The sequence below is a fragment of the Oncorhynchus nerka genome, linkage group LG8 (genome assembly GCF_034236695.1).
Source record: "Oncorhynchus nerka isolate Pitt River linkage group LG8, Oner_Uvic_2.0, whole genome shotgun sequence".
Classification (NCBI taxonomy): Eukaryota; Metazoa; Chordata; class Actinopteri; order Salmoniformes; family Salmonidae; genus Oncorhynchus; species Oncorhynchus nerka.
The window spans coordinates 9096214-9110772 of record NC_088403.1 but is presented as its reverse complement, the minus strand read 5'-3'; the positions used below and the strand labels follow the sequence as shown (position 1 = coordinate 9110772).

General features: G+C 45.7%; 1 protein-coding gene across 4 annotated transcripts in view; it reads right to left on the bottom strand.

Annotated features, from left to right (window-relative positions):
* Positions 1 to 14559, bottom strand: part of rab3ip (RAB3A interacting protein (rabin3)) — a 110994-nt gene that overhangs the window by 58459 nt on the left and 37976 nt on the right. For 3 of the 4 annotated variants that reach the window (XM_065021309.1, XM_065021310.1, XM_065021308.1), the window contains exons 5-6: positions 1319 to 1414; positions 884 to 961 (exon numbers count right to left, since the gene is read on the bottom strand). In XM_065021309.1, coding sequence (XP_064877381.1) covers positions 884 to 961; positions 1319 to 1414 — 174 coding nt within the window. The remainder of the gene's footprint in view (positions 1 to 883; positions 962 to 1318; positions 1415 to 14559) is intronic. The other variant, XM_065021311.1, reaches the window with a different exon arrangement.

The window sequence follows — 14559 nt, the reverse complement described above, 5'->3', positions numbered from 1 at the left end:
CACTACAGTCACTGTGGTTCCCATTACCAGCCAACCGGGAGGCTGTAGTGGTGTGACTGATACAACCTGCTATTAAACCAGTCAGTACGTTCCTGTGGTTCCCATTACCAGCCAGCCGGGAGGCTGTAGTGGTGTGACTGATACAACCTGCTATTAAACCAGTCAGTACGTTCCTGTGGCTCCCATTACCAGCCAGCCGGGAGGCTGTAGTGGTGTGACTGATACAACCTGCTATTAAACCAGTCAGTCCCTGTGGCTCCCATTACCAGCCAGCCGGGAGGCTGTAGTGGTGTGACTGATACAACCTGCTATTAAACCAGTCAGTCCCTGTGGCTCCCATTACCAGCCAGCCGGGAGGCTGTAGTGGTGTGACTGATACAACCTGCTATTAAACCAGTCAGTCCCTGTAGCTCCCATTACCAGCCAGCCGGGAGGCTGTAGTGGTGTGACTGATACACCCTGCTATTAAAGCAGCCAGACATGGTGCACTACAGTCAGTCAGTCCCTGTGGTTCCCATTACCAGCCAACCGGGAGGCTGTAGTGGTGTGACTGATACAACCTGCTATTAAACCAGTCAGTCCCTGTGGCTCCCATTACCAGCCAGCCGGGAGGCTGTAGTGGTGTGACTGATACAACCTGCTATTAAACCAGTCAGTCCCTGTGGTTCCCATTACCAGCCAGCCGGGAGGCTGTAGTGGTGTGACTGACACCTTTAGTGAAGAGGCAGCACATAAATCAGCCAGCACTCCATCCCAGACACACACACCTGCAGAATTGTCATTAGAAGACTATCAGACTGGGTCAGCCACTCCATTTCCATGAGGGTAACAGTCATGTAGACACAGTAGTATTGAACATGGTTGTGAATGGGTCAGTCCTCACCTTGTTCAGAGCTTCCTTCAGCTGCTTCTCAGCCGTCGACTGTTTGATGTTGGCCTCACGCACCATCTTGTGAGCTTCCTGTAAGAAGGCACGAGACGTTAGACCCACAATGCATCACTCATCGCCCTGACCTCTAACCCCTACCGACTCCTGACACAAAACAGAGAACCCAGCAACCAAACAAGTCAAGACAACCTGAGTCAGAGTCACAGCTGGCACCAAACACCCAGAGAAAAGCAGGTTAGTATCTTTACAAACTAACAAGAGCTTTGAAAACAGGAGAGAGGAGAGACAAAGGAGACCGAGAAAGAGAGAGAGGATGGAAACTGTTAATCTAGCTACGTAAGAGAAGGGAGGAGCGAAGCCAAAACACTGATCACAAGGAGGGCCGTCTCAGTGTTTCTGGGGGGGGATGAATTTGCCGGTCGGACCAACCTCAAACAGGCTAGCAGTGAGCTCCTCCAGTTCCTGGCCCAGTTGGTCCCTGACTTTAGAAAGCCTTTCACACTCCTCGTCTTTCAACTTAACATCCTTAAGAAATGAAAAGAAAAAACACCACAAAAAACGGAAAAACACAAAACGTGATGAACGTAAATATAAATGACCAGGTAATAATAATGACAAAGGAAAATCAAATGTGGTTTATTTTAGCAGCCGAAATAAGATGAAACAAATCAAAAATGTGAAATGGAACCGTGACTTGGTGTGTGTGAATGTTGTGTGTGTCGACTTCTGAAAACAGGCATGTACTGGAAACACACACAGTTCAGTTGACAGCAGGCCAAGTTTCGATAGCTGGAATTAAAACGTTTATATTACCCTAATAATATATTACCCTGTACAGTAAATGTATTTCAGAGCAATAAAATACTTAGTTCCTGGAAGAGATATTTAACAGTGTGTGGCCCTTATTGTCCTATACTAGTTCCTGGAAGGGATCTTTAACAGTGTGTGGCCCTTATTGTCCTATACTAGTTCCTGGAAGAGATATTTAACAGTATGTGGCCCTTATTGTCCTATACTAGTTCCTGGAAGAGATATTTAACAGTGTGTGGCCCTTATTGTCCTATACTAGTTCCTGGAAGGGATCTTTAACAGTGTGTGGCCCTTATTGTCCTATACTAGTTCCTGGAAGAGATATTTAACAGTGTGTGGCCCTTATTGTTCTATACTGGTTCCTGGAAGGGATCTTTAACCTCTCTAGGGTACGTGGGACGGTAACGTCCCACCTCGTCAACAGCCAGTGAAACTGCAGGACGCCAAATTCAAAACAACAGAAACCCCATAATTAAAATTCCTCAAACATACTTGTATTTCACACCATTTTAAAGATACACTTGTTGTAAATTCAGCCACAGTGTCCGATTTCAAAAAGGCTTTTACGGCGAAAACACACCAAACGATTATGTTTAGGTCAGAGCCAAGTCACAGAAAAACACAGCCATTTTTCCAGCCAAAGAGAGGAGTTACAAAAAGCAGAAATAGATTAAATTAATCACTAACCTTTGATGATCTTCATCAGATGACACTCACAGGACTTCATGTTACACAATACATGTATGTTTTGTTCGGTCGGTAAAGTTCATATTTATATTCAAAAATCGGAGTTTACATTGGCGCGTTATGTTCAGTAGTTCCAAAACATCCGGTGATTTTGCAGAGAGCCACATCAATTTACAGAAATACTCATAATAAACATTGATAAAAGATATGTGTTATGCATGGAATTTTAGATCCACTTCTCCTTAATGCAACCGCTGTGTCAGATTTTTTTTTTACTTTACGGAAAAAGCGCACCATGCAATAATCTGAGTACAGCGCTCAGAGACCAAAACAACCCAAACAGATATCCGCCATGTTGTGTAGTCAACAGAAGTCAGAAATAGCATTATAAATATTCACTTACCTTTGATGATCTTCATCAGAATGCACTCCCAGGAATCCCAGTTCCACAATAAATATGTTTGTTTTGTTCGATAATGTCCATCATTTATGTCCAAATACCTCCTTTTTGTTAGCGCGTTCAGTACACAATCCAAACTCATAACGCGCGATCACTAAAAGCAGATGAAAAGTCAAAAAGTTCCGTTACAGTCCGTAGAAACATGTCAAACGCTGTATAAAATCGATCTTTAGGATGTTTTTAACATAAATCTTCAATAATGTTCCAACCGGAGAATTCCTTTGTCTGTAGAAATGCAATGGAGCAGAGCTAACTATCACATGAACGTGCGAGACTGAGGCTTTGGCTCTCTGGCAGACCTCTGACTCAATTCCCTCTCAATCTCCCCCACCCCACAGTAGAAGCATCAAACAAGGTTCTAAAGACTGTTGACATCTAGTGGAAGCCTTGGGAAGTGTAATATGACCCCATAGACACTGTGTATTCGATAGGCCAAGAGTTGAAAAACTACAAACCTCAGATTTCCCACTTCCTGGTTGGATTTTTCTCAACTTTTTGCCTGCCATATGAGTTCTGTTATACTCACAGACATCATTCAAACAGTTTGAGAAACTTCAGAGTGTTTTCTATCCAAATATACTATTATATGCATATTCTAGCTTTTATGGCTGAGAAGCAGGCAGTTTAATTTGGGCACGCTTTTCATCCAAAATTCCCAATGCTGCACCCTACCCTAGAGAAGTTAACAGTGTGTGGCCCTTATTGTTCTATAGTACTTCGTGGAAGGAACGTGGACATCCACTGTAGGCTGTATAAACTGGGTGTTGTCCATGTCATATAATACAACAGAAACATTCCTGTGTCCATTTGACCTGCTGCTTCTTAGTAAATATAACTTTATAGTGAGGCTACACCCACTAACCCCCACCAACACCACCCACATGCTGATGCAGTAACGGTTGTTCACGCAGAAATGATATGTGAAGAGCTACAACCCCCCCCACACACACACACACACACACACACACACACACACACAGGGTTTACTAGTCCTCTCCTCTGGCAAGGTGTCACCTCTTCACACAGGGTTTACTAGTCCTCTCCTCTGGCAAGGTGACACCTCTTCACACAGGGTTTACTAGTCCTCTCCTCTGGCAAGGTGACACCTCTTCACACAGGGTTTACTAGTCCTCTCCTCTGGCAAGGTGACACCTCTTCACACAGGGATTACTAGTCCTCTCCTCTGGCAAGGTGACACCTCTTCACACAGGGTTTACTAGTCCTCTCCTCTGGCAAGGTGACACCTCTTCACACAGGGATTACTAGTCCTCTCCTCTGGCAAGGTGACACCTCTTCACACAGGGTTTACTAGTCCTCTCCTCTGGCAAGGTGACACCTCTTCACACAGGGTTTACTAGTCCTCTCCTCTGGCAAGGTGACACCTCTTCACACAGGGTTTACTAGTCCTCTCCTCTGGCAAGGTGACACCTCTTCACACAGGGTTTACTAGTCCTCTCCTCTGGCAAGGTGACACCTCTTCACACAGGGTTTACTAGTCCTCTCCTCTGGCAAGGTGACACCTCTTCACACAGGGATTACTAGTCCTCTCCTCTGGCAAGGTGACACCTCTTCACACAGTGTTTACTGGTCCTCTCCTCTGGCAAGGTGACACCTCTTCACACAGGGTTTACTAGTCCTCTCCTCTTCACACATTGTTTTGTTAACAAACCCAGTAGTTAAATAACTTTCCAGGGCCTGAGCAAAAAGGACAGGACAGATACTAGTGGTAAACAACAGGACAGACACTAGTGGTATACAACAGGACAGACACTAGTGGTAAACAACAGGACAGACACTAGTGGTAAACAACAGGACAGACACTAGTGGTAAACAACAGGACAGACACTAGTGGTAAACAACAGGACAGACACTAGTGGTAAACAACAGGACAGACACTAGTGGTAAACAACAGGACAGACACTAGTGGTAAACAACAGGACAGACACTAGTGGTAAACAACAGGACAGACACTAGTGATAAACAACAGGACAGACACTAGTGGTAAACAACAGGACAGACACTAGTGGTATTCTAGACCGTGGTAAACAACAGGACAGACACTAGTGGTAAACAACAGGACAGACACTAGTGATATTCTAGACCGTGGTAAACAACAGGACAGACACTAGTGGTAAACAACAGGACAGACACTAGTGGTAAACAACAGGACAGACACTAGTGGTAAACAACAGGACAGACACTAGTGGTATTCTACACCGTGGTAAACAACAGGACAGACACTAGTGGTATACAACAGGACAGACACTAGTGGTAAACAACAGGACAGACACTAGTGATAAACAACAGGACAGACACTAGTGATAAACAACAGGACAGACACTAGTGATAAACAACAGGACAGACACTAGTGGTAAACAACAGGACAGACACTAGTGGTAAACAACAGGACAGACACTAGTGGTAAACAACAGGACAGACACTAGTGATATTCTAGACCGTGGTAAACAACAGGACAGACACTAGTGATAAACAACAGGACAGACACTAGTGATATTCTAGACCGTGGTAAACAACAGGACAGACACTAGTGATAAACAACAGGACAGATACTAGTGGTAAACAACAGGACAGACACTAGTGATATTCTAGACCGTGGTAAACAACAGGACAGACACTAGTGGTAAACAACAGGACAGACGCTAGTGGTAAACAACAGGACAGACGCTAGTGGTAAACAACAGGACAGACGCTAGTGATAAACAACAGGACAGACACTAGTGATAAACAACAGGACAGACACTAGTGGTAAACAACAGGACAGACACTAGTGGTAAACAACAGGACAGACACTAGAGGTAAACAACAGGAAAGACGCTAGTGGTAAACAACAGGACAGACGCTAGTGGTAAACAACAGGACAGACACTAGTGATAAACAACAGGACAGACACTAGTGGTATACAACAGGACAGACACTAGTGGTAAACAACAGGACAGACACTAGTGGTAAACAACAGGACAGATACTAGTGGTAAACAACAGGACAGATACTAGTGGTAAACAACAGGACAGATACTAGTGGTAAACAACAGGACAGACACAAGTGGTATTCTAGACCGTGGTAAACAACAGGACAGATACTAGTGGTAAACAACAGGACAGATACTAGTGGTAAACAACAGGACAGATACTAGTGGTAAACAACAGGACAGACACTAGTGGTAAACAACAGGACAGACACTAGTGGTAAACAACAGGACAGACACTAGTGATAAACAACAGGACAGACACTAGTGGTAAACAACAGGACAGACACTAGTGGTATTCTAGACCGTGGTAAACAACAGGACAGGCACTAGTGGTAAACAACAGGACAGACACTAGTGGTAAACAACAGGACAGACACTAGTGGTAAACAACAGGACAGACACTAGTGATATTCTAGACCGTGGTAAACAACAGGACAGACACTAGTGGTAAACAACAGGACAGACACTAGTGGTAAACAACAGGACAGACACTAGTGGTAAACAACAGGACAGACACTAGTGGTATTCTACACCGTGGTAAACAACAGGACAGACACTAGTGGTATACAACAGGACAGACACTAGTGGTAAACAACAGGACAGACACTAGTGATAAACAACAGGACAGACACTAGTGATAAACAACAGGACAGACACTAGTGATAAACAACAGGACAGACACTAGTGGTAAACAACAGGACAGACACTAGTGGTAAACAACAGGACAGACACTAGTGGTAAACAACAGGACAGACACTAGTGATATTCTAGACCGTGGTAAACAACAGGACAGACACTAGTGGTAAACAACAGGACAGACACTAGTGATAAACAACAGGACAGACACTAGTGATATTCTAGACCGTGGTAAACAACAGGACAGACACTAGTGATAAACAACAGGACAGACACTAGTGGTAAACAACAGGACAGACACTAGTGGTAAACAACAGGACAGACACTAGTGATATTCTAGACCGTGGTAAACAACAGGACAGACACTAGTGGTAAACAACAGGACAGATACTAGTGGTATACAACAGGACAGACACTAGTGGTAAACAACAGGACAGACACTAGTGGTATACAACAGGACAGACACTAGTGGTATACAACAGGACAGACACTAGTGGTAAACAACAGGACAGACACTAGTGGTAAACAACAGGACAGACACTAGTGGTAAACAACAGGACAGACACTAGTGGTAAACAACAGGACAGACACTAGTGGTAAACAACAGGACAGATACTAGTGGTAAACAACAGGACAGACACTAGTGGTATTCTAGACCGTGGTAAACAACCATAAGCATCTGGAAGGATAAACACCAACTCCCTTGGCTGGCTGGGCCTTTTTATTTATTATTCAATGGCTCAGATTAGTAGTGGGAGCTGGCTTACAGCGTGCACACACACACACACACACACACACACACACACACACACACACACGCCCGGACAGGGTTCCCTCTCGCTCATCGAACACAAGGTCATCACCATGGCGACAGAGGCAGAAGTGTGAGAGTAGTGATCAACGCAGGAAGTGGAAGGAGGTAGATAGTAGTAGTGATCAACGCAGGAAGTGGAGGGAGAATGGCCAGGGAACGGCAGGAAAGGGGGAAGAAGGTAGAGGTGGGATGAGATGGAAGGAGAGGAAGAAAGGTAAGGGGCTGACCCTGCTGGTTCTGGAGCGGACAACTTGTCTGAGCTGCGTAGACTGTCTGGGGGAATCAGTGATTTACCTGTCTGTCTGTGATCGGCTGGTCACCAGTTAAGGCTGTACAGACCCACAGCCTTAAACTGATTGGGAAGGAGGAAGTGGGTGTTTCCCTCTCCTTACTGGAAGAGACACTGGCAACAGGACAGCAGTCAGTCCTGGTGCAGCGAGGAGCAGCCAGACTGGGTAATACAGGGAGGAAGACACACAGCTTTCTCTGAGGGGAAATGGCAGAGGGATCGTCAAGAATTATGATTCCAAATCCATGAGGGGTCACCATAAGGTCAGCAGTGGTCAATAAGAACACCTGAGGATGACTGATTGGTTCAATCTAACCTCCCCCGGGCCACCCTGCTATTAGCATGACCCTGCACCTCATTGGGGTGGTCTGATTTGGAGCATCTGTGATAGTGAATGAGGTCCAGTCTAATGGCTGTAGTTATAATCCAGGACTTCCCTGTGATGCTAATGGAACTGAAGGAGCCTCCAGGGGAAACTGGGGTTTCCTCTTGTACAGTAGCTAGCTGGTGATTCAGCCCCACCTTCTAGTACAGTAGCTAGCTGGTGATTCAGCACCACCTTCTAGTACAGTAGCTAGCTGGTGATTCAGCACCACCTTCTAGTACAGTAGCTAGCTGCTGGTGATTCAGCACCACCTAGTACAGTAGCTAGCTGCTGGTGATTCAGCACCACCTAGTACAGTAGCTAGCTGGTGATTCAGCACCACCTTCTAGTACAGTAGCTAGCTGGTGATTCAGCACCACCTTCTAGTACAGTAGCTAGCTGGTGATTCAGCACCACCTTCTAGTACAGTAGCTAGCTGGTGATTCAGCACCACCTTCTAGTACAGTAGCTAGCTGGTGATTCAGCACCACCTTCTAGTACAGTAGCTAGCTGGTGATTCAGCACCACCTTCTAGTACAGTAGCTAGCTGGTGATTCAGTACCACCTAGTACAGTAGCTAGCTGGTGATTCAGTATCACCTAGTACAGTAGCTAGCTGGTGATTCAGTACCAACTTCCAGTACAGTAGCTAGCAGTAGCTAGCTGGTGATTCAGCACCACCTAGTACAGTAGCTAGCTGGTGATTCAGTACCACCTTCTAGTACAGTAGCTAGCTGGTGATTCAGTACCACCTAGTACAGTAGCTAGCTGGTGATTCAACACCACCTAGTACAGTAGCTAGCTGGTGATTCAGCACCACCTTCTAGTACAGTAGCTAGCTGGTGATTCAGCACCACCTTCTAGTACAGTAGCTAGCTGGTGATTCAGCACCACCTTCTAGTACAGTAGCTAGCTGGTGATTCAGCACCACCTTCTAGTACAGTAGCTAGCTGGTGATTCAGCACCACCTTCTAGTACAGTAGCTAGCTGGTGATTCAGCACCACCTTCTAGTACAGTAGCTAGCTGGTGATTCAGCACCACCTAGTACAGTAGCTAGCTGGTGTTTCAGTATCACCTAGTACAGTAGCTAGCTGGTGATTCAGTATCACCTAGTACAGTAGCTAGCTGGTGATTCAGTATCACCTAGTACAGTAGCTAGCTGGTGATTCAGTATCACCTAGTACAGTAGCTAGCTGGTGATTCAGCACCACCTAGTACAGTAGCTAGCTGGTGATTCAGCACCACCTAGTACAGTAGCTAGCTGGTGATTCAGCACCACCTTCTAGTACAGTAGCTAGCTGGTGATTCAGTACCACCTTCTAGTACAGTAGCTAGCTGGTGATTCAGTACCACCTTCTAGTACAGTAGCTAGATGGTGATTCAGCACCACCTAGTACAGTAGCTAGCTGGTGATTCAGCATCACCTAGTACAGTAGCTAGCTGGTGATTCAGTACCACCTTCGAGTACAGTAGCTAGCTGGTGATTCAGCATCACCTAGTACAGTAGCTAGCTGGTGATTCAGTATCACCTTTCCTCTAGTACAGTAGCTAGCTGGTGATTCAGTACCACCTAGTACAGTAGCTAGCTGGTGATTCAGTACCACCTTCTAGTACAGTAGCTAGCTGGTGATTCAGTACCACCTTCTAGTACAGTAGCTAGATGGTGATTCAGCACCACCTAGTACAGTAGCTAGCTGGTGATTCAGCATCACCTAGTACAGTAGCTAGCTGGTGATTCAGTACCACCTTCGAGTACAGTAGCTAGCTGGTGATTCAGCATCACCTAGTACAGTAGCTAGCTGGTGATTCAGCATCACCTTTCCTCTAGTACAGTAGCTAGCTGGTGATTCAGTACCACCTAGTACAGTAGCTAGCTGGTGATTCAGTACCATCTAGTACAGTAGCTAGCTGGTGATTCAGTATCACCTAGTACAGTAGCTAGCTGGTGATTCAGTATCACCTAGTACAGTAGCTAGCTGGTGATTCAGTATCACCTAGTACAGTAGCTAGCTGGTGATTCAGTATCACCTAGTACAGTAGCTAGCTGGTGATTCAGCACCACCTAGTACAGTAGCTAGCTGGTGATTCAGCACCACCTAGTACAGTAGCTAGCTGGTGATTCAGCACCACCTTCTAGTACAGTAGCTAGCTGGTGATTCAGTACCACCTTCTAGTACAGTAGCTAGCTGGTGATTCAGTACCACCTTCTAGTACAGTAGCTAGATGGTGATTCAGCACCACCTAGTACAGTAGCTAGCTGGTGATTCAGCATCACCTAGTACAGTAGCTAGCTGGTGATTCAGTACCACCTTCGAGTACAGTAGCTAGCTGGTGATTCAGCATCACCTAGTACAGTAGCTAGCTGGTGATTCAGCATCACCTTTCCTCTAGTACAGTAGCTAGCTGGTGATTCAGTACCACCTAGTACAGTAGCTAGCTGGTGATTCAGTACCACCTTCTAGTACAGTAGCTAGCTGGTGATTCAGTACCACCTTCTAGTACAGTAGCTAGATGGTGATTCAGCACCACCTAGTACAGTAGCTAGCTGGTGATTCAGCATCACCTAGTACAGTAGCTAGCTGGTGATTCAGTACCACCTTCGAGTACAGTAGCTAGCTGGTGATTCAGCATCACCTAGTACAGTAGCTAGCTGGTGATTCAGCATCACCTTTCCTCTAGTACAGTAGCTAGCTGGTGATTCAGTACCACCTAGTACAGTAGCTAGCTGGTGATTCAGTACCATCTAGTACAGTAGCTAGCTGGTGATTCAGTATCACCTAGTACAGTAGCTAGCTGGTGATTCAGTATCACCTAGTACAGTAGCTAGCTGGTGATTCAGTATCACCTAGTACAGTAGCTAGCTGGTGATTCAGCATCACCTAGTACAGTAGCTAGCTGGTGATTCAGCACCACCTTCTAGTACAGTGGCTAGCTGGTGATTCAGTACCACCTTCTAGTACAGTAGCTAGCTGGTGATTCAGCATCACCTAGTACAGTAGCTAGCTGGTGATTCAGCATCACCTAGTACAGTAGCTAGCTGGTGATTCGGCACCACCTACTAGTACAGTAGCTAGCTGGTGATTCAGCACTACAAGTCTCTCTCTCACACCCCTCTCTCTTTCACTCATGATTTTCTGTCTTTCGTTCTCTCGCTCTCCTTCCGTCTTACAATCTTTCTTTCTCTCTCCCACATCCCTGCTCTGAGCAGCAGGACTGAGACAGACAGAATGTGGGTGCAACTGGCAGCTGTGTCTCTCTCACACCATTTCATTCCAGAGATCTCTAAATCAGGTAGTGAGATGACACCTGGACTCTGTCTGGCACACCAGTGTAGAGGGGGAAGAGATAGAATGTTCAGAAGAAACAGAGGTAAAATCAACAACGTTTGAAGCAATAATTGACACGTGACAAACTCCTGTTTGTGGTTCTAATATGCTGCTCTGATAGAGGCTGAATGAAGAGGCAGAATGAAGAGGCAGAATGAAGAGGCAGAATGAAGAGGCAGAATGAAGAGGCTGAATGAAGAGGCTGAATGAAGAGGCTGAATGAAGAGGCAGAATGAAGAGGCAGAATGAAGAGGCAGAATGAGGAGGCAGAATGAGGAGGCAGAATGAAGAGGCAGAATGAAGAGGCAGAATGAAGAGGCTGAATGAAGAGGCTGAATGAAGAGGCTGAATGAAGAGGCTGAATGAAGAGGCTGAATGAAGAGGCTGAATGAAGAGGCTGAAAGAAGAGGCAGAATGAGGAGGCAGAATGAGGAGGCAGAATGAAGAGGCAGAATGAAGAGGCAGAATGAGGAGGCAGAATGAGGAGGCAGAATGAAGAGGCAGAATGAAGAGGCTGAATGAAGAGGCTGAATGAAGAGGCAGAATGAAGAGGCAGAATGAAGAGGCTGAATGAAGAGGCTGAATGAAGAGGCTGAATAGGAAGATGGCGCCTATTGAGATGGCAGCGTCGCTTCTAGTCCTTAGGAAACTGCGTAGTATTTTATTTTTTTCTAAAGTATTATTTCTTACATTGTTAGCCCAGAAAACTTTAAGTGTTGTTACATACAGTCGGGAAAAGCTATTGAATATCAGAGAGACGTCAACTTGCCAGCACAACCAGGAATACGACCAGGAATACGACTTTCCCAAAGCGGATCCTTTGTCTGCACCTCCCAGGGCATTTGAACTGATTCCAGAGGCCGACCCAAAGCAACGGCGTCGGAGGAAAGGGTGCCGGAGCTTCTTCTAGTGAGGCTTCGGATGCGCACACACACCACCCACCGCTTCCGAGTACATTACTCACTAATGTCCGGTCCCTAGTTAACAAAGTAGACGAAATCAGGGCAAGAGCTGCTTTCCAAAGAGATATCCGGGATTGTAACGTGCTCTGTTTCACGGAGACATGGCTAGCTAGTTGGGGACATGCTGTCGGAGTCCGAACAGCCAACGGGATTTTCAGTGCATCGTGCCGACAGGAACAAACATCTCTCCGGTAAGAAGAAGGCCATCAGACTGTTAAACAGCCACCACTAACATTGAGTGGCTGCTGCCAACACACTGTCATTGACACTGACCCAACTCCAGCCACTTTAATAATGGGAATTGATGGGAAATGATGTAAATATATCACTAGCCACTTTAAACAATGCTCCCTTATATAATGTTACTTACCCTACATTATTCATCTCATATGCATACGTATATACTGTACTCTATATCATCGACTGCATCCTTATGTAATACATGTATCACTAGCCACTTTAACTATGCCACTTTGTTTACATACTCATCTCATATGTATATACTGTACTCGATACCATCTACTGTATCTTGCCTATGCTGCTCTGTACCATCACTCATTCATATATCCTTATGTACATATTCTTTATCCCCTTACACTGTGTAAAAGACAGTAGATTAGGAATTGTTAGTTAGATTACTTGTTGGTTATTACTGCATTGTCGGAACTAGAAGCACAAGCATTTCGCTACACTCGCATTAACATCTGCTAACCATGTGTATGTGACAAATAACATTTGATTTGATTTGATTTGAAGAAGGGCGGGGGTGTATGTTTCACGATTAAGGACTCATGGTGTAATTGTAACAACATACAAGAACTCAAGTCCTTTTGTTCACCTGACCTAGAGTTCCTCACAAGAGAACTCTCCTCGGTTATCGTCACAGCCGTGTATATCACCCGCAAGTGGATACCAAGACAGCCATCAAGGAACTTGAAAACCATATATCCTGAGGCTGCATTTATTGTAGCTGGGGATTTTAACAAAGCTAATTTGAGAACAAGGATACATAAATTCTATCAGCATATCGATTGCAGTACACGAGCGAGTAACATGCACGACCACTGCTACTCTAACTTCCGCGATGCATACAAGGCTTTCCCCCGCCCTCCTTTTGGCTAATCTGACCATGACTCCATCTTGTAGCTCCCCTCCTATAGGCATAAACTATAACAGGAAGCGCCCATGGTTAGGTCTATCCAACGCTGGTCTGACTAATCGGATTCCACGCTTCAAGATTGTTTCGATCACGTGGACTGGGATGTTCCGGGTAGCCTCAGATAATAACATTGACGTACACGCTGACTCGGTGAGCAAGTTTATAAGGAAGTGTATAGAAGATGTTGTACCCACTGCAAATATTAAAACCTTCCCTGAACAGAAACCGTGAAATGATGGCAGCTTTCGCGCAAAACTGAAAGCACGTACCACCGCATTTAATCATGGCAAGGCGAGTGGGAAACATGGCCGAATACAAACAGTGTAGTTATTCCCTCCGTAAGGCAATCAAACAAGTTAAGCATCAGTATAGAGACAAAGTGGAGTCGTAATTCAACAGCTCAGACACGAGACGTATGTGGCTACAGACAATCACGGATTACAACAAAAAAAACAGCCCCATCGCAGATGTCTTACTCCAAACAAACTAAACAACTTCTTTGCTCGCTTTGAGGACAATACAGTGCCACCGCCACGGCCCGCTACCAAAGACTGTGGGCTCTCCTTCTCCATGGCCGACGTGAGTAAAACATTTAAACGTGTTAACCCTCGCAAGGCTGCCGGCCCAGACGCCATCCCTAGCCGCGTCCTCAGAGCATGCGCAGACCAGCTGGCTGGTGTGTTTACGGACATATTCAATCATACCCTATCCCAGTCTGCTGTCCCCACATGCTTCAAGATGGCCACCATTGTTCCTGTTCCCAAGAAAGCTAAGGTAACTGAGCTAAACGACTACCGCCCCGTAGCACTCACCTCCGTCGTCATGAAGTGCTTTGAGAGACTAGGATCATATTACCTCCACCCCACCTGATACCCTAGACCCACCACAATTTGCTTTCCGCCCCAAAAGGTCCACAGATGATGCAATCGCCATCTGGACAAGACGAATACCTGTAAGAATGCTGTTCATTGACTACAGCTCAGCATTCAACAACATAGTACCCTCCAAACTCATAAACTTGATACCCTGGGTCTCGAAACCGATCTGGGCAACTGGGTCCTGGACTTCCTGACGGGCTGCACCCGGGTGGTGATGGTAGGAAACAACATCTCCGCTCAACACTGGAGCTCTACAAGGGTGCGTTCTCAGCCCTCTCCTGTACGTCCCTGTTCAC